This window comes from Nycticebus coucang, chromosome 10, assembly GCF_027406575.1.
Source record: "Nycticebus coucang isolate mNycCou1 chromosome 10, mNycCou1.pri, whole genome shotgun sequence".
Classification (NCBI taxonomy): Eukaryota; Metazoa; Chordata; class Mammalia; order Primates; family Lorisidae; genus Nycticebus; species Nycticebus coucang.
Window position 1 is genome coordinate 80,667,730 of NC_069789.1, and position 23,860 is coordinate 80,691,589.

A 23,860-nucleotide genomic window follows, 5' to 3' on the forward strand; every position below is an offset into this window, starting at 1 on the left:
TTCTCTGGATTCTCTGTGCCTTCCTGTTCTCATAATTCCAAGAAAGCAGGGCATATGCTACAGGTCCCTTCTTGGCTGGTGGCAGTAACACAAACGTGTTACTGGCTAGCACCAACAGTGTGTTGCAGACGCATGGTTTCTGTGTTCTCCTGGCATATGTTCTGGTTTCTGCAAGCCTTTACATGTTATACTACAACCCTAAAATTACAAAATGCCTCATCTTTTAGAGAGGGGTTGGAATTTGCAGGGCTTGAAATCCAGGTGCCTTTGGGCCAAACTGGTCATCTAAATGAGTGAAACAGCCTAAAGTAGGAGGAAACAGCAGCGACTATAGTGACACAGTGATTTCTTATACCCTCTAAAGCATACAAATTTAAATGGAACTAAAACATCAAATCGTTCAATAAGGTACTTCTATTTAACTAAAATTCTGCCATGTGCCCTCCCCACAACAGCATTTCCAGATTCTCCTAGTCTGAGAACTAAATCAAGCTATGCTTGTCTTGGCCACCAGGTGACAGCATGTGGACTAAGGTCTCTACTTGGTCTTACTGTTAGAGACAGGCGTGGGCTGCCTTTCACCAGGCCAGGCAAAATTGGCCCAAAGGCCTTGAAAATTCAACTAGAAGGTTTCAAGGGTGAGACACGTGTTTATTCACAGAATTTGGTGCTCATGTTGAATGCGGCGAGAATGCTGGTTAGATGCTTGAGTTATCTCTCCCAAGTCAACAGAGCCGCATGGCACATGAGACATAAGTAAGCAGGACTCACAGGACTAGGTCCTCCAGGCTGTCACTCATCAGAGTTCATCAACCTTGTAAACAGAAGAAAGTTCACGGAAAGCACCAGCAGTCACCCAGGCTCTCAGGACTCCAGTGTCCTCATCTGTGAACGAGGCAAGCTGATTTAGATAATAATAAAAATAATAATAACAGCTGATATGCATTGACTGTTTCCTTTTGTCAGACTCTGCGCATTTCCTCAATGTCATATAAGCTGCTGTGGTCTACCAACACAAACACCTGCCCCCAACTCCAACTGTGGCTTCTGTACCCCGTGCCGTGAATCTCTGGTGCTCTGCTGTACAAGGAGAGGAATCAGATGTGAAGGGAGGGCAGAAATAATCATGCCCCAGACTAAGTACTTTACATTTTGTTTATACTTCACAACAATTCAAAAAAGTTACTATATTCATCCACAATCGAGCAAAGGAGGAAAACAAGGCTCAAAAGTTGAATATTTTGCCCAAAACCAAGTAAGACATGGTTCAGTGAAGATCAAACAAAGGCAAGAAAAAGCATGGCACACAAACAACCTGCAACTTAATCTGCCTGGGTTTTACAGCCTGGGAGCCTCCACACCCCAGAGACTGACCCTGATCTAGACCTAGAGCCCCTGGGGTCCTGAGTTCCTAGACTAGACCTGACAGTATGGCTGGGAGCTGTCAGAGGCCAGGTGAAGATCTATAGTGTAATCGCCAGTGTGCCACCTGTTTACAGAGCATTCATGCATTCCCAGACATCTCCCAAGAGCCTAGGTATCAGGCATTGCTCTAGCACTGGGGGTACAGAGTGCACTAGTCAAAGTCCCTGCTTTCATGGCACTGACACTCTTGTGAGGGGGGCAGTCACCTGCACAAAGTCATGTGACATAGTGATCAGGGTCTATTTTAGGCTGTGTGGTGAAGGACAACCTCTCTGAGCAATATCACTTAAGCTAAGGTTTAAACGACAAGAATGAACCAACCCTATTAAGATCTGAAGAAAGAACATTCCAGACAGAGGAAGGAACCAGGGCAGAGACACAAGCAGATATAGGCCTGGCCTGGAAAGAAGGCCAGTGGGCAGGAGTGAAGGGAAGAAGGGAGAGAGTGGATGAGGCCAGAGATGGGGCCAGGGATGGGGCAAAGACCAGGGAGAGGGCTTCCGAAGCCAGGGAAAGGGGTTCAGATTGTCCGTATCTATCGTGAATAGACATGCCCTGACTCCAGAGAATCAAAGATGCAAGGAGCAAGGCCACATAGGAAGCCATTGCAATGGTCCAAGTGACAGTGGCTTGTAAGAGACTGGCAGCAGAGGAGAGGGACAACTGTTTGGACATGGTATATGCTTGGGAGATGGTACTGGCAGGGCTTGGCACTAGTCATAAGTGAGGAAAAGAGAAAGAAAGAGATAAAAAAAAGATCATGAAAATATTTGGCTTAGGCAACTAGAGAGATGCCATTTACTGAGTGAGGGAAAATGAGGGGCCAGATGGGATCAGAAGAGGATCAGGAGTTTTGTTCTCATGTAGAGATGCCAGGCAAGCATTTGGCTACAAGAGTTAAGAGTTCATAAGAAATCCATATTCAGGAGCCATTTACAGATATGTGGACCTGATTGAGATCACTCAGGGAGACTGCAGGCAGAGGAAAGGCCCAGAATACCTTGGGGCTCACCAACATCTTGAGGTCTCCACCCATCTAAGTGATGTAATAAATGTGGTCAAAACTTAAAACAGGCCAGCAAGGGGGCATTTTCTTTTTTGAGACAGAGTCTCATTGAGCCACCCTGCATAGAGTGCCATGGCATCATAACTCACAGCAACCTCAAACTCTTAAGCTCAAGCAATTCTCTTGCCTCAGCCTCCCAAGTAGCTGGGACTACACCTGTACCAAGTAATACAAGGTGTGCACCATGACATCTGGCTGGTTTTTTCTATTTTTTAGTAGAGACAGGGTCTTACTCTTGCTCAGGCTGGTTTCGAACTCCAGAGCTCAAAAGCTCAAGCAATCCACCCACTTCAGCCTCCCAGAGTTCTAGGAGTATAGGCATGAGCCACCACACCTTGCCCAAGATGAGTATTATTACCCCACTCCACTCAAAAAATGCAGAGGTTACAACGTGCCCAAGGGCCCACTGATCTACAGTAGCACTGCAAGAATTGGAGCCTGAATCGGGTTCCTGTCATTTTCCTGGTGTTGTACTGATCACTCAGGGAACACTAAAGGGAGTAAAAGGCTCTAGCACCAGAGGACCGGGAAGGAATTTTCACTGGCTCTGTGATACCGGGCAAGTAGCTGAACTGCCCCATGCCTCAGTTTCCCAGTGTGTAAATTTTTTTTTCTTTTTTCTTTTGAAAACATCTATTAAGGACCTATTATGTGCCTGGCACTGTGCTAAGTGATGGTCACACAACAGGGAGCAGACAGACTTCTCTAGTAGGGGATACAGACGTGTAAACAGGCAATTACAATACAGTGTGATAAGTACTGTGATTAGAAAAACACTGCTTCCCCCTTTACAGAGTAAGTCATGCCAACCTACGCAAACTTGAAAGTTACACATAATTTCCTTTCTTCCAAACCTATATGCAGTAATAGTCCCACACAAAATGTTTCTGTTCTTTATAATAGTACCAATTATTTCCATTAGAATAAATAATACATGCAAAGTACCTTGCATATAGCCAGTGCTCAGCAAATGGCAGCCCGTCATTACTAAGACACAGGTTTGGGGCCTAGCGCCCCCTCTAACTCAGTTTTCTCTTCTGTATGTTAGGAATAATAATGGCTAATCCATGGGGTCATCGTGAGGGTCAGAAGAGATAGCATATATGAAAACATCTTGAAGCTGCAAAGAATCATATTAAAGTGTCAGTGAAACACTTTTAGCACAGAAGGACACCTGGTGTCAACCAAAAGGTCCTTATAACTGGAACACTAAGCCTGATGAAACCTTTAAAGAGGTTCGTTGGGGAATAACACTCTACACAAGAAAATCTGCTTCATCTGAATCACCAAAAATATTTTCCATAGAAAAATGGAGACTCTTCCCTCTGACCCTGTCAACTCCTTCCCTACTACCATCTGGCTCAACCAGACAAAAGCAGGAAAAGAAAAAAACCTCCCAGGTTGGTTTCTAGGCTTTGTGAATCTCCAGATCTCCAGGGAGGCAAGATCTGTAAAGCTGGTGGTATGTGCTGTAGGCTGTCAGCTTGTAGGCAGTGGACAGGGTCTCGGGATGGATTAGAACTGGGGGAGAAGCAGGAAACTGGAGGGCCACCCAAAGAGAACCCTTTCTGATTTCCCTCAGTAGTACATCCACGCCCTGAGAAAGGGCTAGAGTGACCTAGGACTAGAGCCAGGGAATTCCTGTCTGTTGAACAGACACCAGGAGAAGCCAGAAAGCAGAAGACAAAAGGGAAAAGAAGGCTCCATCTCTCCAAAGTACACAGCAAGTGCGGGGTCCTGAGCAGCCCTGAAGGAAGGCAGACAACAGACTCCTCCTTGCCTCTGCTAATTGTTCAAAAGGAGGGCCTTGTACAGTCAGCAACCTGCACAACCACGCAGCTGTCCCAGGGAATCCAGCTGCCTCCTTCCCTAGTAGGGAAGCTAATTAGGAACAGGAAGCAATTCCCTTCCATGCGTTTATTTCCTCCTTCATTCACCAGGTTCTTCCTGTGAGCTAATTACACCCGAAGCACTGTTCTAGACCCTGGAGATAAAACTAAGTCATGCTTTCAGAAAGCTTACACTCCAGTCTGTGTGTGTGTTGGGGAAACAATAATAAGAGCTATGATGAAAAATAAAGAGGAAAGAGTGGGTCAGGAAATCCTCTTTGAGCATTAGTATAAAAGAGGTGAAGGAGGAGGGGAGCCACACAGAGGGGACAGCAAAGGCAGAGGCCTTGGGGTGGGAGCTCTGAGCACATTCAAAGAAAGCAAGGGGCCAGCTGGCTGGGGCGGAAGGAGTAAGAGAAAGAGGAAGACAGGAAGCCAAGATGTCTGTGGACCTCTAGGGGCTGGGGGAGAGGCCCAAGCGGGTAGAGGAGGGATAGCACACAGGGTCTTGTAGGACAGGCTAAAGGCCTTGGGTTTTCTTCTGTGGGAGATGGGAAACCACTAGAGGGCTGTGAGCTGAGGACTGATGTGATACATTTCTGAAGACTCTTTGACATAAACGCCCTGTACTATCTTTCTAAATACTTTGTAAATCAGAGAAAGAAAAGAAAGGATCTTTATCTGCAGTGGGGGGGAAGGACTCCAGCAGGGAGGGGTAGAAGCAGTAGGCTTGTTAAGAAGTGGTTGACATAATCCTCAGGGGCAAGGTACTTAAACTGAGCCCCAGCTGTAAAAATGGAGTTAATGATGGTACTAACCTCATTCAGTTTTCACACGGATAGACGAATTCACACTTGTAAAATTACAAATACCTAGAACAGTGCTGGCATCCAGTAAGTACCATTTAAGTGCATACAGAATAAAAATAAAAGGTGCTTAGGCCAGGGAGATAGTGGTAGATGTGGTGAATGTGATCTGATACATTTTGGAAGGATCAGCCAATGGGGTCTGGCAAAAGTTCGGTGTCAATGTGATAATCGAGATGGCACCAGCACAGGCCCCAGCAGCGGAAAGAACATAGGTACTATAATATTTACTGAGGGAGGGAAAACTACAGAAGGAGCAGGTTTAGGGGAAAATTAATATTTTGATGTTGGATGTGTTTGAAATGCCTGTGGACATACAAGTGAAGGTGGTGAATAAGTGGGTGGTCGCTAACATTCAGGGAGGAGGTCTAGGCTGGAGATAGGAATGGCACCACCAGTGTATGATGGTAACTAAAGGACCGGGACTAATGACTAGAAAGTAAGTGTTGGTAAGAAGAGAAAAAGACTGAGGACTGAGCCATGCGTGGGCCCTCTCATGTTTAGAGACTGAGAAAAGAAAAAGGAAATCAGCAAAAAGATTAATGGACAAGCAGAAAGGTGGAAGGAGAACCAGGAGTGGTATAATAAAAACCATGTAAAGAGTTTTTACAAAGAGGGAGTGATCAAATGCTGCTGCTGCTGCTGGGTCAAAGAAGTTGGACCCAAAGAATCACCCAATGGATTTGGCAACGGGGAAGTCTGTGTCACCACATCGAGAGTTATTTGTTTCACAAAGGCCTGATTGCAATGGGTTCTAGAGAGAACAGGGAGAAAAAAATAGACAACAGAGAGAATAGACAAAAGGGCTCCTCTTGTTGCACGTGGGTACCAGTCTCCACATATAATGTGACAAGTGGTCGTCCCCAGTAACAGGAGGAAAGGCCTGGTGCAGGGCCCCGGTGCAGCAGGTGGTCCATGCGGTGGATGGAGCTTGTACATGTCTCTTCTGATTGATGCCATTTTCCCAGTGAAATAGGAAGGCAGTTGTCATAAGCTAGAAATGAGCTGACAGGAGACATTGGGATTTGAGGATTAAAGGAAAGGTCTATGAAATAATCTCTAGAAGAGTGTAAGAATGAATGGAAGAGGGAAAACTGTAATTTCTAGGCAGGATGAGGGCTGAGTTGAGGCGGTAGTTCACACGGAGGCCAGCCAGATCCGGAATACAAGGCAGTGTGGAGGAGACAGCTGCCCACCCAGAAGGCAGCTGCAGACCAGGCAGCATTGTAGAACAGTGGAGGTGGAATGGGGAATAATAAGAAAGCCGGGCGGTGGGGGGGGGGCGGGGGGGTGGAGGGGGGAAGCAAGGGGAATGCCCAGAGAGGGTGGGGAGGATATAGAGGGTTCTGCTGCTGCTGCTGCTGCTGATGGAACACACATTCCAGGCAGTGCAATATTAAAGTCTGGAGAGTAGGGAGGGAAGGGGTGGGATGTAGATCAGTTTAAGGCACACTGGAAGCCAGAAGGGAAAGGAGGCTGGGTGGTGGGGAAAACACAGTGGTGTTCAGCATGGAGGTCTCCAAGCAGCCTGCTGGGATGAGGTGTGAGGGCAGGGGGCACGGAGGGTGGCACAACACCACTGTCTCTATCACTTCCCGTTTTCTCTTCAACCCATTCCTCTAGGGCAGTGGTTCTCAACCTTCCTAATGCTGCAGACCTTTAATACAGTTCCTATGGGTCACAACCCACTGGTTGAGAACCACTGCTCTAGGGCTTCTGACCCCATCACCCTGCTGCAACTGCTCCCATTAAGGTCACCTCTGTATTGTCAAAACCAATGATTCCTTCTCTAGCTTCATTTTATTTGACCTCAGCAATGTCCCACACAGATGATGACTCCTTCCTCTGAACACACTCTTCCTCTCGCCTCTTTATCCCCAAACTCTGGTTTTCCTCCTTCTCCTACTCCTTCTCACCTCCTCCGGGAGCTTGTCCTCCACTGCTACACTCCTAAAAATTGACATTCTCCAAGGCCATTGAAGTGTCTTCCCTATTTCGTGGCCTCATGGCCCTGCCCAAGTGAAAGCAGACTCCCAGTCATCCCACCACCACCCCATCATGCTCGACTGATACGAGATCTTGACATCATCCAAATAGCAAATGTTTAACTTAGCAAAAGACATCAAAGTTATCCACATACTGCCAGTCTTGGTGAAGCTAGCTTTTCATTGAGTATGGTAGGAATTCTTCGGTTTGGCCATATGACAGGCAATGAGTGACACAAACAATGTGTAAATAGTCTCTGCCCTCACATTGTTCAGGGTCTTCTTAGGAAGAAAAGATAGAGGTGCATAAAAAGATTGTACTTCTAAATATGAAAAACTACCAGCTATCAGATTAGCATGGTTCTCAAATGGCCTTCTAAGTCCTCCTACTCATGTTTCAAAGTCATGATGAGGTGATCTACTCAAGGTCACACCACTAATGAGGTCACCCTGGAAACCAGACCCAAGTCTGTCAATCCCCACACAAACACTCTCCCCATCTCATCTTACATGGGTGTTTCAGATAAGAAGTGCTGTGCGATTACAGTGAAAGGCACTGTGCTGCCATGTTTATAGGCCTGGATTCTAGAACCAGACTGTCAGGTGAGGGTTCAAATCACTGATCAATCTCAAATTACAATGCAGTTACTACCAAAGTGACCGAAGGAAAGTCACTCAACCTCTCTATGCCTTGTTGGTTAAACGTAGACTATACGTGCACCCAGGCTCACAGTTAATGATGAGGGTTAACATGAGTTAATACATGTCAAGTGCTTAGAGTGTTACCTGGCACTTAAAGAGAGCTATGTAAGGTTTTAAAGACTAATAGTACTGAGAGATGAGCAGCAGAGAGGTTTGCTGAGTGCTGGCTATGCCCAACTCCTCTCTGAATCCCGGAAGTGGGCACATCAGGGCTCACAGAATGAACGCATGAACCAACAAACATTAATAATTTACAGCTTTAAGAAGCAGAGATGGGTAATCTCCCCTTACTTGCACCATCCAGAACATCCACCAAAACCAAGTAGGCAAATGCCACCATGACCACACCACCATTGAAAACCACCTGTTACTAGTCTCTCCAACAAGTCAACAAGCCAAGGCAAGGGGAGTTAAAAACATCCAGACCACAGGACATGCAAACATGCAGAGTAAACTCCATCATCCAAACGACAAAGTCCTTATATCCCCCGGTGGGTGACTGAGAATTCAAGGAAAGGCCATATTCCTTTAATTTAGAACTCCTAGGTATAAAAAGCTCAAGTTCTCCACACACATGAATTGGATTCAAGTCGATCTAAAACAGAACACAAACCCTTTCTCCCTACACAAAAAGAGCAGAGATAAAGGCTCGAGCGGACACAGATCCTAGGCAGTGTCTTCCATCCCCGGAGGCTGGACTCCATATGCAATCGATCGTTCCTCCACGGTGGCATTAGTCGCAATTCCTGAAGGACAGACGACATAGATGATTCACGTTTTGATGGATTCCCTATGGTTTTCAGGAAAGCTCAGAGTACGAAACAGATCCCAGTTCTTTGCCCACAAAACCTAGGTGAAGCAGGTGAGTTTGGTCAGGCAAGCTTGATCCGTCCCCACCCCTCATCTGACGGCTGTAGACCTTATCGCGGGAGGGTCCGGGAGGCCTGGAGGCCCAGGCCGGGCAGCAAGCCCAGTGGACGGCGCCTGGTGCGCCCCGCCCCGCGCTGGCCCCGCAGACCCCGCCCCGCCGACAGCCCCGCCCCCGCGCTGGCCCCGCAGACCCCGCCCCGTCCGCAGACCCCGCCCCACCGCAGCCCCGCTACTCACTCCCACTCCTTGCGCCGCGCCTGCGGGGTGCTCTGCATCTTGTGTGCCTCGTGCGCTTTGATGATGTCGCGTTGTTCGATGAGGCCCCCGCGCCTCCGCTTCATGACCTCGGGGCTCACCGGGAGGAAGGGGCTGGAGCCTGCCTCCAGCGCCGCGCCGCCCTCCCAGCCCGGGCCCTCGCCCTCCTGCACCGGGAAGAAGTTGTCGAAGCCGGCGGCGGCGCGCGGGGAGGCCGGCAGCATGCCCACCTCGTCGGAGACGTCGGCCTCGAGCAGCGCGCACTGCTGGGGCCGCCATGCCTCCTCCTCCGGCAGGGCTAGCACGTGGCGGCGGCGGCCCGCGGCCCCGGGCTCAGGGCTCCCCACAGCCGGGCAGGGGGCGGGCTCGGGCAGCCTGCGGCCTGGGCTCAGTCCACGCATCTCGGGCACCATCACAGAACATTGCTCTGCCGGGGAGGTGGGGCGGGTAGAAATAAGGGGTGGGGGCGGAGGGAAGGGTCAAGGGTACAGAGAAATAGAGAAGAAAAAGAGGTTAATGACTTGTCCACCAGGCTGAGGCTCCGTTCCAGACCTGGTCCAGAAACCAGCACACAGTAGGAGCTCAGGAGATGAAGTTGAAATCAGGAGCACACCTACTGTGGACCAGGCTTCGTGCCAGATGCTGGATATGCAGAGTTTAGCGAAGCAGACTTGCTTCTTGCACTCATGGACATCACGATCTACTGTAGAAGACAGAGGTTAAAGAAATGGATGTGCGGAGAGATCCAAAGGCTGCCCATCGCACCCTGGAAGCCAACTACCTGCTCCCTCCAATTTTTGGTGAAAGTGGTCCTTCCAAACCACTTCCCAGTGCCCCAGCTCCTCCAGGTGTGTCAACCACCACCTGCTGCCCTGACCCCCACATTCTAGCCCAGAGGGGAGCTCTTCTTGGGAACTGAGACCTCTGTTCAGATGGATTCCTTCCTCCTTTTCTAGTGCACTCTCCTCCTGGGCCCTGGGCTTGTGTGCAGTGATGCCCCTGCTGGCTCCCTGCACCTCATTCCCTTTTCCAAGCCAAGGAAGATAAGGTCAGAGTCACCTAGAAGAGTACTCATTCCGTCAGTATTGAGTAAGAGCTTACGCTGGGCCAAGCACTGGGCACTCCGAGATGAGCTGGAATTAGTCACCACAGACTTTGAGGGAAAGACAGGAAGGACATAGACCTTGACCACTCACATGAAGTGCTGTGACAGAGGCAGACAGCCTATTGCAGGAACTCACAGGAAGGGCACCAGCTTGGCTGGGAAGATCAGGAGGGCTTAGTGGAGGACATGACCCTTGAGCTATCTGTAAACAGAGCTGGCTGGGCAAGGACTAGGGGAGGAATATAGCCAAAAGGACTAACATGTGCATGAAGGAGGATTTGGGGAACCCGAGGATTTAGAAAGGGTTCCCACAGCTAGCCTGAGATCCAAGAACAGCCCTTCTCCCTTCACCACACCTGAGCTTACCACCTTTTCTAGATATCTAATCAGTGACTGCCTCCTAGCCTGGAGCCCAACCTTCTCCTCAGGCACATTCCCAGACACACCCCTACTGACAAGCAATACACACATGCTCCTGGGTCTTAGAAGTGCCATGTGTTTTCCATGCTTGAGGAGCCCTGGCATCCAAATCATTCAACTAGTGTTTAGTTGGCACCCACTCCATGCTGGGAACTGTGCTGGGTCCCTGGGGAGGGGCCAGAATCCTGCCCTCCAGACACTGCCCCTCAGCCTTCCTTCCCTGCATTAGACTGCAAGTCAAATCGCAAATCACACACACAAAAAGGAATATTAAAATGGCCGGGAATCTTAATGAGCTAAACATGTCATTTTTAGGTGAGAAAGCTGAAGTCCAGAGAGGTAAAGAGCCTTGCTCAAGGTCACACGGCCAGTTAAAATCAGAGCTGGGAGAGAATTCAGATTTTAAGTGCTAGCTTGTGGTTTTTTCCCACTATATTGATCACTCTGCCTCTACCACATGAAGCAGAATCCATAGATGCCTCCCCTAGCCTCCCTCCTCATTATGCTAAAGTAGCAAATAATATGAAAAGGCTGGATGATCAGATGGTCTTTGTGCATACATGATAAATCCTGATAGGAACATTAAATAGACCCCAATGTCAGTGGACAGCAGGCCTGTTAAGTTGTCTTCTCCATTCCTAGCATCTGGACAGGCCTTCCCCACCTTGCCAGCATCACACCCCAAAGCCTCAAGAAGTACTAAATTGGAAGCTCCAGGGACATGCCAGCCAGGCACTTGAGACCTGGCCACCAAGGCTGGGTCAGAGGAGCAGGGGCAGAAAAGTAAAGGGTCTAGAATGAGCTTGGTACGGAGGAGAGATGAAGGAGAAAATACATTTCCAATCCTGCCAACAGTTGGGTGGGTCCCTAGAAAGAGTGATTCATGTTCCTCACGTTGTCATTCTGTCTCAACTCCCCTTGATGGATTTTAAATTTATCCTTCATTCCTACGATGTTTAAATGTCTCTCCCTCACACACACATGCACACACCCCTCCCCTGCTGCTCCCACTCCCTCCCTAGGCCTTAGCACCTCCAGCAACTCCAAGAATCCTTGGACTCTGCCATCTCCAGCCTCCTCCCGCTCCATGGCAAAGGTTCCCAGGCCAGCCTTCCAGCTCTCTCCACACCACCAGGACCCGGCCCCTGACCTGCTTCCTGACTCACCCCCCCGTTCCTCCCCGTACTGGATTTCTTCTTTCCAGACATTCTGCCAATTTGAATCACAGCTTTGCTGAAATTACAGCAGCAATAACATGCACGGCAGAGCTCTGGCTTCAACGGAATCAATTTTGCAAATATCAAAACATGAAATTATCTCATCTTTCCTTTAAGAATTCCTGTTAAACAACCCTTCTATCCTTGATATAAACGTTCATCAAGAGACTCAGTCGCCCCCTTGACTTGCTAAGCCGGCCAGTCCCCAGGTCTGGCCAGCATCAAGCTGAGAGAACACCCTCCTTCTCAAGCCATTCAGACAAGCCCGTCTGCAACTTCTAGGAAAGGACACTGGAATCTACTCTATACTTAGGTTTCCCCAGCCCCCAAATTTGGCATTCCTTAAGTTCCTTGAGGTCGAGAACTTTTTTTTTTAAACACTTTTTTTTTTATGGCCAGGGCTGGGTTTGAACCCACCACCTCCAGCATATGGTGCCGGTGCCCTACTCCTTTGAGCCACAGGCACCGCCCCTGAAGTTGAGGACTTTGTCTTATCTCTCTGTATCTAGCACCCAGTACTGAGTCAGGCACACAGTAGGTGCATATGGGGGTCACAAGGCTGTTTGCCAAATATTCTGGTTATCCCCTATCTTGCACATAGTAGGATGCATTTCCTGGCTCCTATGGTTGGGTAGGGCCATGTGAACCCTCTGGCCAGTGGGTTGTTAATACGAAGATGTTTGATGTATCACTTCAAGGCCAAGCATTTAAATGCCAGTGCAAGACCCCCTAGAGCAGGGATTGCCGATCTCTTCCTGCAAAGGGCCAGAGAGTAGGCATTTGAGGCTTTGCAGGCCATATAGTCTTGGTTGCAGCTACTCAAACTCTGGTGTTGTAGGATGAAAGCAGCCAGACAATAGGTAAATGAATGAGCCTGACTGTGTTCTGATAAAACTTTGGCCATTCAACTGCATCTTCTGGACTCTATCATTGTCACTCATTCTATGCCCATGGACAGAGTGCCAGGCAAAAATAGGGAATGGAGATCCACAAAATAGAGGGGTACGCATACCAGGTTAGAAGCATCCTGAGAGCAAAGCTGCTGTCATTGTCCTAGGGCCCTCACTCCCATCCAGAATGGAAGGAGAACAGGCCCTGCTGCTTTGAGGGACTGGCCCTAGAAGGAGCTAATGACACCTGTCTTACTCCTCTAACTCTTGTTTTCTACCCAGATCTCTTCTTATCCTTCATTGCTATGTTTGCCTCATGGGGAAGGGTATGATTTTCAATTATGCAGTTCCTGAGGAGGAACAGGGCTTAGTGCAATGTGGCATCCCCAGAAAATCTCTTCCCTTGCTTGTGATCTATCTTTCATTGCTTGTCAGGGCACAATGTGGGTGACAGGGGAAGGGCTCTCCTCAGCCCCCCACCCAAGCACCCTGTGCTGCCAGATACACGAGAGCCAGTGTCTGACATTGACTCCCTTCTACCTTTCCAGAGTCAAAGTCAAGATCTTCATTGACAAAGAAATATTAACGTTGTTTGTACCATCTTTTCCTTTACTTCTTATCAAGAGTTTTAATTTATATTTATCTATTTTTGATTGCTTTCAAAATAATGACCCATACATCCTCTTGGCTTATCTGTGCCTCTTAGGCCCTGCAGGTGAGTCCTCCACATTGAGGACATTCGTTTTTTCCTCTCCTTGGGTTCCTGCCCACCCCACACCAGCCACTGTCAGATGCCTCCAGCACACATGGATCCTCCAACCACCATGTGAGAAACAGAGACACCAGGAATTCAATGAAGCTTACGCTCTTGTGAACAGTAATATACTGTCCTTGTACCTTGAACATTTTGAGTTCAATGAGAAAGAAGAAGTCTCTGTTGTATACACCACCAAGTTCCATAAGCTGGGAGACAGTGGACAGAAATGAGACTTATAGGCACTACCTGTGGTAGGCACACAAGTGTCCCCAAGCTCACCCTGAGCTATCCTGCCTCTGTTCCTTTCATTTGCCCTAGGCAGGAAGAGGGCAGAGAGGTCACAATTCCCGGCTATTATAAATTTAAAATTACAACAGGGAAACAATTTTTAATATACAATACTATACAACTCAGATATCATGCTGAGATCTTTCTTCCTTTTATTAAGTCATATACACATAGATCATGAATACATTTCTGCATTTGTGGGGTACAATGTGTTGATTTTTTGATACAATTTGGAATGGTTATATCGAACTAATTAATACAGCTTTCACTTCATTTACTTAATTATCGTGTTAAGATATTTATGTTCTATACTTGATATATTTGACCTGTACCCTTACAATATGCTCCATTGGTGTGGTCCCACCATTTACCCTCCCTCTATCCAACCTTTCCCCTCTCCTCCCATCCCCCTCTACTTCTCTCCTTCATCCTGGGCTATAGTTGTGATCTATCTTTCATAAGAAAGTGTGAGTAATTATAAATTGGTTTCATAAAAGTATTGAGTGCATTGGATACTTTTTCTTCCATTCTTGAGATACTTTACTAAGAAAAATATTTTCCAGCTCCATCCATGTAAACGTGAAAGAGATAAAGTCTCCATCTTTTGTAAGGCTGCATAGTATTCCATGGTATACATATACCACAGTTTATTAATCCATTCATGGGTTGATGAGCACTCAGGCTTCTTTCATGACTTGGCAATTGCAGTGCCAAGAACACAGTAAGTAAAGCAAGTAGACAGCTCTCAGAATGAAAGAGGATATTTGCAGGTTATGTTTTTGACAAAGGTTTGATAACCAGAATCCATAGAGAACTCAAACTTATCAATAAGAAAAGAACAAGCGATCCCATTTCATTGTGGGCAAGAGACTTGAACAGAAGCTTCTCTGAAGAAGACAGGTCTACAGACACATGAAAAAATGCTCATCTTTAATCATCAGAGAAATGCAAATCAAAACCACTTTGATATATCATCTAACTCCAGCAAGAGTAGCCCACATCACAAAATTCCAAAACTACAGATGTTGGCGTGGATGTGGAGAAAAGAGAACACTTCTGCACTGCTGGTGGGAATGCAAGCTAATATGTTAATTTTGGAAAGAAGTTTGGAGAACACTCAGGGATCTAAAAGTAGACCTGCTGTTTGATCCTGCTGAGCTCCTTTCTAAAAATTATTCTCTTGAGAAGAGAACTGATATAGTTAATGGGTTTCCTGCCCAGAAAAAGAGATGGCAGAGAAAGACTACACTCATCTTCACCCACCTGCTTAGAGAGAAAAAATTTCTTGTGCAGAAATAAATGTTCACCTAGGATTTTTCTTATCTGAGCCAGCTTGCTACCTGATCACAAAAGGAGGAGTAAAAGCTGGACATTATTTTCATTGCTATGACTTCCTAAGGCTGTTCCTCAATCTTTAGTGTACTCAGAACCATCTGCATTGCAGGTTTAAAAATGCAGATTCCTGGGACTTCTCTCCAGAGATTCTCATGCAGTAGATCTTGGGTGGACTCAAGAATCCACATCTTTAATTGGCACCCTTTTCTCCTAGGAGTCACATCTTGAATCCCTTGAAACCCTGTCCTAAAAGCAGTATGTCATCATGAGAGGTTGTGCTAAGTCAGCAAGGGATGTTGACCTGGAAGAATTAGGTTGTTAAAAAGCCCTGCTCAACCATTTTCAATCTATATCACAAAAGGAAATTACAAAAACACACCCAGGAGGAATTCCTTGACCCACCCCACTCCTTGCAAAGCTCTATCTTCCCCCACTTTCCTCCCCCCAAACTGTCATCAGTTTTGACCCACCTCCATGTATCTGTGCTGTTATGGTGACTATTCAAGGATGGACTAATGTCCAACAGAAATTTGATAGGCTGGTGCATTTTGAATGTCAACCAAGACTCAAGGAAAACACTCTGCTTCAAATGTGGAATGTTCACAAAGTCAGCCTGAGTCCCTGTGGAGAACTCAAAAGAGTCTGCAATCTGGTGTCAGAGCTCTAGGTTTAGGTTACAGTATGGCCAGTTGCTAGTCAAGCAACCTTCAGAAACTGGCTTCTCTTCTCTAGGTCAGTTCTCTCACCTAAACAATGAGAATAATAGTATAACCTGCCCTGCACAAGTCTGTGGCCAAAATCAAGTAAGATGGTATCCAGGGAAGAACTTGGAAGTGAGGTAAATACGGGGTAAAGAGTAGAGGTTAGGAGCCTGCACTCTGAACTCAATCTAGTATGAATCCCAGCTTCCTCATCACTAACCAAATCCCTTTCATTACTTCATCTGTAAAATCAACATTAAGAGTAGATACTTCAGAGGTTGTTATGAGAATTGAATATAGAAGCATGTAGATGAGTAGATGACACATTAAAAAATGATCAATAAATATTAGTTATCATTTTTATTATGTATAATGGCATGTTTTTATTAGAGTAAGCAACCTTTCTATCAAATCTGTGGTTTAATAAGATAAGAGAAAGAGAAGCTCTGCTCCACACAGTCATTCAGGGACTCAGACTCCTTTTCTTCAGTGGCTCTGACAGATCCCTAGAGCAGGGTTCAACAAGTTTTTTTTTTTTTTTTAAAGAATAGATAGTAAATATTTTAGGCTTTACTGGTCTTAAGATCTTAGTTGCACCTATTCAGTTCTGCCTTTGTAGAGTGAAGACAGCATAAACAATACATAAACAAATAGGCGTGGCTATATTTCAATAAAACTTTATTTACAAAACCAGGCACCTGTGCCTAGGGCTTCAGAGTCCTCCACTTGATTTTTTCATCTTCAAGCAGAGACAAAGAAAAAGAAAAAACACTTGGAAAATCTTGTAAAACTTTAGAGGCAAGACCAAGAAGTGGTATATATTACTTCTTGCACACTGTTAGTCAGAACCCAGTCACTTGGCCCTGCTTAACTGCAGGAGAGCAGACATGTGGTCTGCCTGTGTGCCAAGGAAGAAGGGGAGAAAAATCAATATCAATAAGCACTCACAATCTCAATTAGACTATTACTTTTTGTAGTGTGATGTGATCACAAGAGCAAATACAAATGCAAACACTTACAAATACGTCAAATACACCGAACACTGGCCAATCTACTGAAAAGAGGAATAAACTGGTTGCTGAAAATTGCAGCATAATAAAGTATATAGAGATAAACAGATTTTTTTTTTAAATGAAAGAAAAAGGAGAAACTCTAAATGTTCTGATAATCAATCAACACACCAAAGGTTCTGGAAAATTTGGAAAAGAAGACCTCAAAAATGTTAAGTGTTGGTGGATCCCCATTAATTATACAACAGATTCACATCACAGACATATTATCTCTGCAGAGCTTTGATTAACGACTACCCCTTCCCCACTAGCCTTGAAGCCACATAAAGGTAGTGACCATGTCTGCTTTATTCCCCACTGTATCCCTGGCACGCAATGCTTGTGGACTACAAGCCCATGGACTTACAGACTCAAATTGAAATACCACATTTGCCAGGCTCAGGATAGAGAAGGGCTGGGGGCTACTTCCAAGAGCTCACACACATTCCCTGAAAGTAATCTGCAAAGGGATTATAGCATCAGGTTCAGACAACTGAATTCATAGTGCTGCAAAATCTTCTCCAACATCTTTTTTTCTATCAAAACATTTAAGTACCAATTCCAGGTGCACTGGGGATCTCCAGCTAGTTCCTGATATTATCCTTCCCACCCACTTAGACCAAGATTATTTGAAGTGGTTTCCTTAGAGCTGACTATCTTTCAAAGAGGCATTAGTTGCTACCACAGTAAAGTTACAGACAACCCTGTTTGCGCTGGCAGACAGAGACTCCTCTCTGAACAGAATCATGTGATAGCAACATAGGCTTTCAAAGGTACTAGCTCAGGAGCAGCCCCTCTCACTATAGCTCTAAATAAGGAATACAGTTTGTCCTAGCAGAGCCAGGCAGAATCTCCACCCAGAGAAACAAGTGCAAAGCCTCCACAATACGGCCCTCCTGGAGGACACCCCTCAAGTGCTTCACATACAGCAGGTTGTGAGCTCCAGTGGCAGTGGCCATCCCTGTCAGATGCTGAGCTCTGCCCCATCTGTCTGCCAGGGCTGGCCCCTCCTGGTCATGTCCAGATGTCTAGCCTGTCTCAGCATCCAGCCTTTGTCCAGCCACCTTCTCAGCTGTGATCAAACATGTGGGAAGCTACAGAGATAGCTACAGGTGGTTGGCTCTCCAGTTATGATGTGGACACTCAGGCACTGATAGCAGAAGGGTGTCCCTACTCCTCCGAAGCATGCCTGATCTCTGAAAGCTGTTAGCATTTTTCCTTCATCCCACCCTCTCTCTGAGCCCTCTGACTATTCTTCTTTCTAATTTTCCTGTCTGGTTATTTATTGTGTATTTTACCACATAGTTACTAATAATGATATGATAATTAACTTGCTTTTTAAGCCAAAGAATTTGTTGAGAACAAAATTTGCATTTCCGGAGATAACATGACCCAAAGGAATTTTTCCTCAATAAATACGCATAGTATGTGATGTTGACAATTCCAAATGTATAACTCAGATGGGTGTCCCCTAAAGTTGTTCATTATAACACAGGGCACTTGTTAAGATTAGATTGGCAGTGACAATCAGATTGAAAGAAAGTACCTGCACACCTTCGACAAGGTTAAAAGAAAAAATGTAGTAAGAGTCATGGGTATCTCTCAAGATCATTCCATCCCCCAACCTTGTGTACTGGTTGCTCAGTTTGAGGGTGGGCTCTAACTCCATGGGGAGTTCCAATTAGGCTAAGTCAAGGCAACCCCTTTCCTTTGGCAGTGATTACTTAAGGGAAGGGCACACAATCCGTTTAAAGCCTATAAAGTATAAGATGATATTTACTGGGGCTTTGGGAGAAATTCTTATAGCTTTTGAGGGAAAGCTAGAAAAAGAAGTGGCCTTATCTTTGCCTCTAGAAAATTTCTGCAAGGATGCGAACCATGGAACTGCTGAGGAAGAAGCTGCCATGTGGAGGAAGGGCAGGCCGAGAGAATCACAGCAGATAGAGGGGGAGCCCCACTCAGTCAGCCTGGAAGCCACCCTACCCTGACCACCAGCAATATAAGCCAACACAGCTCCTGATGGCTGAAGTCCATTTGACTTAGGTTTTCTGTTACTCACACTCCAAAGCCTGTTCATGGAAGGAGGCCCCCATCCACCCGCATGATTATAAGTTTGTCAGGTACTCCACAAGCAAACGAAGCCAGGTCATGGGAAAGAGGGTCTGGGTCATCCTTGTCATCTTATCATCATCTGATGAGATCAAGTGATGGCTTTTGATCTGGGGTGAAATGAGAAAGAATGGACAAAAAGGAGTTTCACAACCCTTTCCCACCTTCTTTCCTAGTCCCTGGGCTGTCTTACCACCTTATAAGGAGAACTGACTGGGGTCTTTACACCAAATTCCTGACTATCTTCCCCATAATCTTTTACAAAAATATCCCATGATGATGGGAACCCCACTCTTCAAAAACAAGAACAAGTGGTCTAAAAGAGAATTATTTTTCTGATTTGCAAATTTATACACACACACACACACACACACACACATATATGAAATGTCTCTTCTAGTTAGAAAAAATTAACCTACACTTAGTTATGTTAACAGATTGCCTTCATGGAAAATATATAATGATATGAAATTGGGCCATCAATCGTCAGATACAAATGCCCCTACGTAGCCCATCCTACCTTTCTTCTACCTCTTTGTCCAGCCCCAACTGGAGTCCCCAGGGCCAGGCTCTTTGTTAGAGATGAAAATCACTTACATATGGGCACATTGTAAGATGCCAGTGTTCCAGGGAGCTGGGCTGCAGGGATTCCAGAAGGTGGAGGCAAGACAGGGGCCTCTGCTGTGCTTGTTGAGTGTGAGAAAGACGCAATGCTGTGCTTTGCAGGGCTGCCACTTGCTCCTACCATACATCTGTCAAGCATTTCAGTCTGACGTTTCCCATATATATAAAGCAGTGCAATTTTCACTGGGACTAGTTGGATTGTAGACAATATGAAAGCTCTGGCAAAAAGCCCTCTCTTATCATCCAAATTATAAAGGATATCTTTTTGAGCCAGTACCATACTGGAGGCTTTAGCAGCCTTATTAGCTGATCTTCTCAACAATCTTTGAGCTTTTTCTTTAAGTGAACTGAATCATTCACTCATTCATCCAATCATGTATTTATTCAGCATGTTGATATGAGCACCCATCACAAGCCAAGCATTGTGCTAGGCACCAGAGCTAAAATCAGACAAGTAAACTGATTCTGATGTGACACCATGATTTGTGCTCAACTGAGAAACAGAATAAGGTGCCTGGGAATCCTTGGAGGGTCTAGAGGAGTTGGGGAGGCTGCCTAGAGGCCAAAATACTTAAGCTGAGAATTATGTATTCTCAGCTTAAGAGAGTATTATGTCAGAGTCAGCCAGGCAGAATGGGTGGAGTCGAGGTGGGCTGCAATTTAAACAATATGGTCAGGGTAGGCCTCATTGAGAAGGTGAGATCTGGGCATACTTGAAGGAAGAAAAGGAGTAAGCAATTCAGATAAAGGGAAGACAGAAAAGGCTGTGCAAATTCCTAATGAGGAAGCATACCTAGAACACTCTAGGAGCAGCAAGGACGGCAGTGTGGCTAGAATAGGAGTGTGGAAGGAGATGAAGTCAAAGATTTATTGTGGAGGGCAGATCATGGGGAGCCTTTGCCTTCTGCTCTGAGTGAACTGGTAAGCCACTGGTGGGTCTTAAGCGGAGACTGCTCTGTCCCACCTGGCTGCTAATGAGGCAGACTCCAGGGTAGCAGAGGAAGGGCAGGGAAATCAGCTGGAAGCCACTACAGCCATTATATGGCAGAATAGCTGGTTCCTCTCCTCTCTCAATCCCTGGGCAGAGACAGCATTGCAAAGTGCCTCCCCAAGGAGCTCAACATTCCCTATGCCAAAAGGCAGACTGTCAGGACTGAGGAGAGGCACAGTGGGGGGCCTGAGATTGTCACTCCCTACCCCCAAAGCTCCTGTGTTCCCCAAGTCATACAGATAATCTCTGAAGATTTCCTATCTTCAGTGCATCCTCTTGCTCCCAAAGTGGAGTATGAGGGTCTTGCAGCTGTCCTGAAAGGGCCTCAAGGCTTGGGCAAGGAGGAGACAGGCTTCACGTACCAGGAGACCAGAGGCATGGCAGGGCATGAGGATGCTTCCGCAGCCAACCTGGAGGGAGGGCGCTCTGCGCTGCAGCAGCAAGCTGGCTGTCTGCAGCTGTCCACTTGAGGGTCTACAGTCCAGATGCCCCACCCCAATGCCTGCCCACTTAATCTCCATGAAAGGAGGTCTAGGAGGCAGAATATTAGTTGACTGAATATCTAATCAAAGGAATAATAAATGATGAGTTAACTAGAAAAATCTCTGGCTAGAACTAAGGAAAAACATGAATTTGAAAAGAGCAAGTTGTTTTCCACTAAAGTAGCTGGGGACTCAAAAATCAAATATGCCTCTGGGAACAGTGAAAGCTAGATTTTTATAATGAGTTTTGTGAAGCAAATTCAAGTTTGCTTTACAATGTATCATTGAAGAAAACACTACTACAGTAGATAAGATTCCATATTATTTATCTGAATCATCTACACTATTCATTCTTTGAAACAGTGTGAGCTAAAATTCAGCAATGAAGGTCTTAAACATTCAAGGTCACATTGTAGGACCTCACCCACAATTCCTGTAGTCTTTAATGTGGGTTGCCAAGGCATGGATTTCCTTAGCTTCTTCATCCTAGGCAACAATATCCATGAAATCATGATTTTTACACTAATTATATTTTTACTGCTTTAACAGTAAATTCCACACCAAGGAAAATCATCTAGCATACTACCCTATGGGAACGCTGTCCTGGCTGGCATGTAGGACCTACATAACTTTAGTTAGTCTTCTCAGGGATTGATGCTGGAGTGAGGTGAGGACATCACAGATCCCCCAAGCTATCCTCCCAGTCACTGCTTGAAGCAGCTCTACCATACTCCTGTCCAGCCATTCACTCTTGGTTTGAACACTTCCTGTGACAGGGATCTCCCTGCCCCCAAGGCAACTATTCTGACTTTAGATAGCTTTGTTAAGGTGATCCTTCTTTTTCTGAACTGAAATCAATGTGTGTCAATACAGAAATCAATGGACTATAGGGAAAGGCAATTTATTCATCTCCAGGCCACCTCAGACAATCTAGATAAAGAACATGTAATCAGCAATAAAAACAATGAAGAGAAGACCAAAATCAATGCGTCTCCTGTCAGAATGTAGCTCTCTAGTGAAGTAACCCAGCATTTTCTCAGTTGATTCAGAAGACCACAGGATTTTTCAGTTGCTTTTTTCTTTTTCTACCTCTTTAAAACTCTTTGAGCTTTCATCACAGTAAAAAGCTAATTGTAGCTTTCCAGCAAGCCATTACTTTTTAACTCAGGTTATTTCAGAAGAGTTGACTCCCACAATTTCAGAGGAAGAGCAGAAAGGTCATTCTAGGCAAGAATCCCCAGGAGGATTGGGAGGTTTGGGAGGGGAGCTCACTCGGGGATTCAGGTTCAGGTTAGGGAGAGGAGATTCTCCCTCCTCTTCATGTCCTCCTGGTGCAGCAGAACTTCCAAAGTCACCTTCTGCACAGCTGGAAGAAAGGGAGCTCTGTGCCTCTGTCCATTGCCTTTTGTCCCTTGATCAAGCTAAAAGGCTGATTTTTAGGGATGGGGGCTACAGATTTCAAAGACGTGGTTGTTTTTGCTTTGTGAAGTGAAAGACCATGGGAACTAATGCTAAAGCCAGTCCAGCGGTAAAATGCAGATATCTTTCCTGAATGTGAAACAGAACCAACAGTTGTGACAGTGAAAGGTGACCAGGGTGGGTGGGGGGAGGCAGTGGCGCTGGTGCTCCCTGGAAGCTGACAGCACTCGTCCCTGGCACCAGCCTCCAGCACCCCAGGGCACTCCAGCCTCCAACTTCGCTTTGAAGCCCTCTCTGACCCTTTATCCCTTTCCGCCAGCTCTGGCTTTGCCATTTGCCAGCATAATGTCCTTGAGTGAGTCAGCCACTCTCTCTGGGCCTCAGTTTTCTCATCTGTTAATACAGAGGTAATTGTCCTTTTCTTTTCTTTTTTCTTTGAGACAGAGTATCACTATGTCACCCTCAGTAGAGTGCTATGGCGTCACGGCTCACAGCAACCTCAAACTCTTGGGCTTAAGCAATTCTCTTGCCTTAGCCTCCTGAGTAGCTGGGACTACAGGTGCCTGCCACAATGCCTGGCTATTTTTGGATGTCATTGTTATTTAGCATGCCCAGGCCAGCCTTGAACCCGCCAGCCTTGGTGTATGTGGCTGGCACCCTACTCACTGAGCTGTGGGCACCAAGCCATAATTGTCCTTTTCTCCAGCAGATTTGTTATGAGGATTAAATAAGATGAAGCATGAGACAGCACTTCCTAAGCTACAAAGCTTATGGAGGAAATTGTCATTATGATCTAATTTTGCCACCTCTTTTTCCTGTTTTTAAGGAAATAGAAGGGCAGAAAAAGAAGAGCTGGTACTGTCACTTTGGAGACTCTTCACATAAATAAGAGGAGTTAAGCTGACCCTCTTTCAGCCAGAGAATCTGGGTGGCACCTGTGGTTATCATAGATGTGGAGATGTCACCATTGCATTTTACAACTGACTCAGAATAGACAGAGGTCAGGGGTCAGTCCACCATGGGAACTCAGTGACCTATGGGGCTTCCCAGAAGCCTGGGGTTGAAGCAGCAATGGAGATCTGGGCCCCAGAGTGGCAGCAGGAGGAAGAGGCGGCTTCCCCAGGCAGGCACTAACTTGATGAGGTAACATTAGCAGATTAGCAACAGGCTGGCTAATGGATTTGTTCCTGTTACAGGAGCATCCGTCTCTGCAACAAAGGAGGTGACCACCAGCTCTGGCACAGTGCTAGGAGAGCATCCAGGATCCCCAGGGTTACTTTCTGCCTCAGCCAATGGTGCAAAGACTTTTTGAGAACCAGGACAGTGCTCATGAGAACGGTCTGCAGGACAAAAGAGGGAAGGTCTGGCCTGTGCCCAGGCCTGTACCTGGGGGTTCCAGGGCTGGGGAGCCCAGCAGTGGGAGGGGAAGAAAAGAAAGCAGAGGAGGAGTGGGGCAGAAGAGGAGAAGGGGAGGA

General features: G+C 46.3%; 1 protein-coding gene across 1 annotated transcript in view; it reads right to left on the reverse strand.

Moving 5' to 3' along the window:
• CACNA1E (calcium voltage-gated channel subunit alpha1 E) overlaps positions 1-23,860 on the reverse strand; it is a 514,949-nt gene that overhangs the window by 395,145 nt on the left and 95,944 nt on the right. Inside the window, exon 2 of the mRNA XM_053606843.1 lies at positions 8,981-9,425. Coding sequence (XP_053462818.1) covers positions 8,981-9,411 — 431 coding nt within the window. The 5' untranslated portion in view covers positions 9,412-9,425. The remainder of the gene's footprint in view (positions 1-8,980; positions 9,426-23,860) is intronic.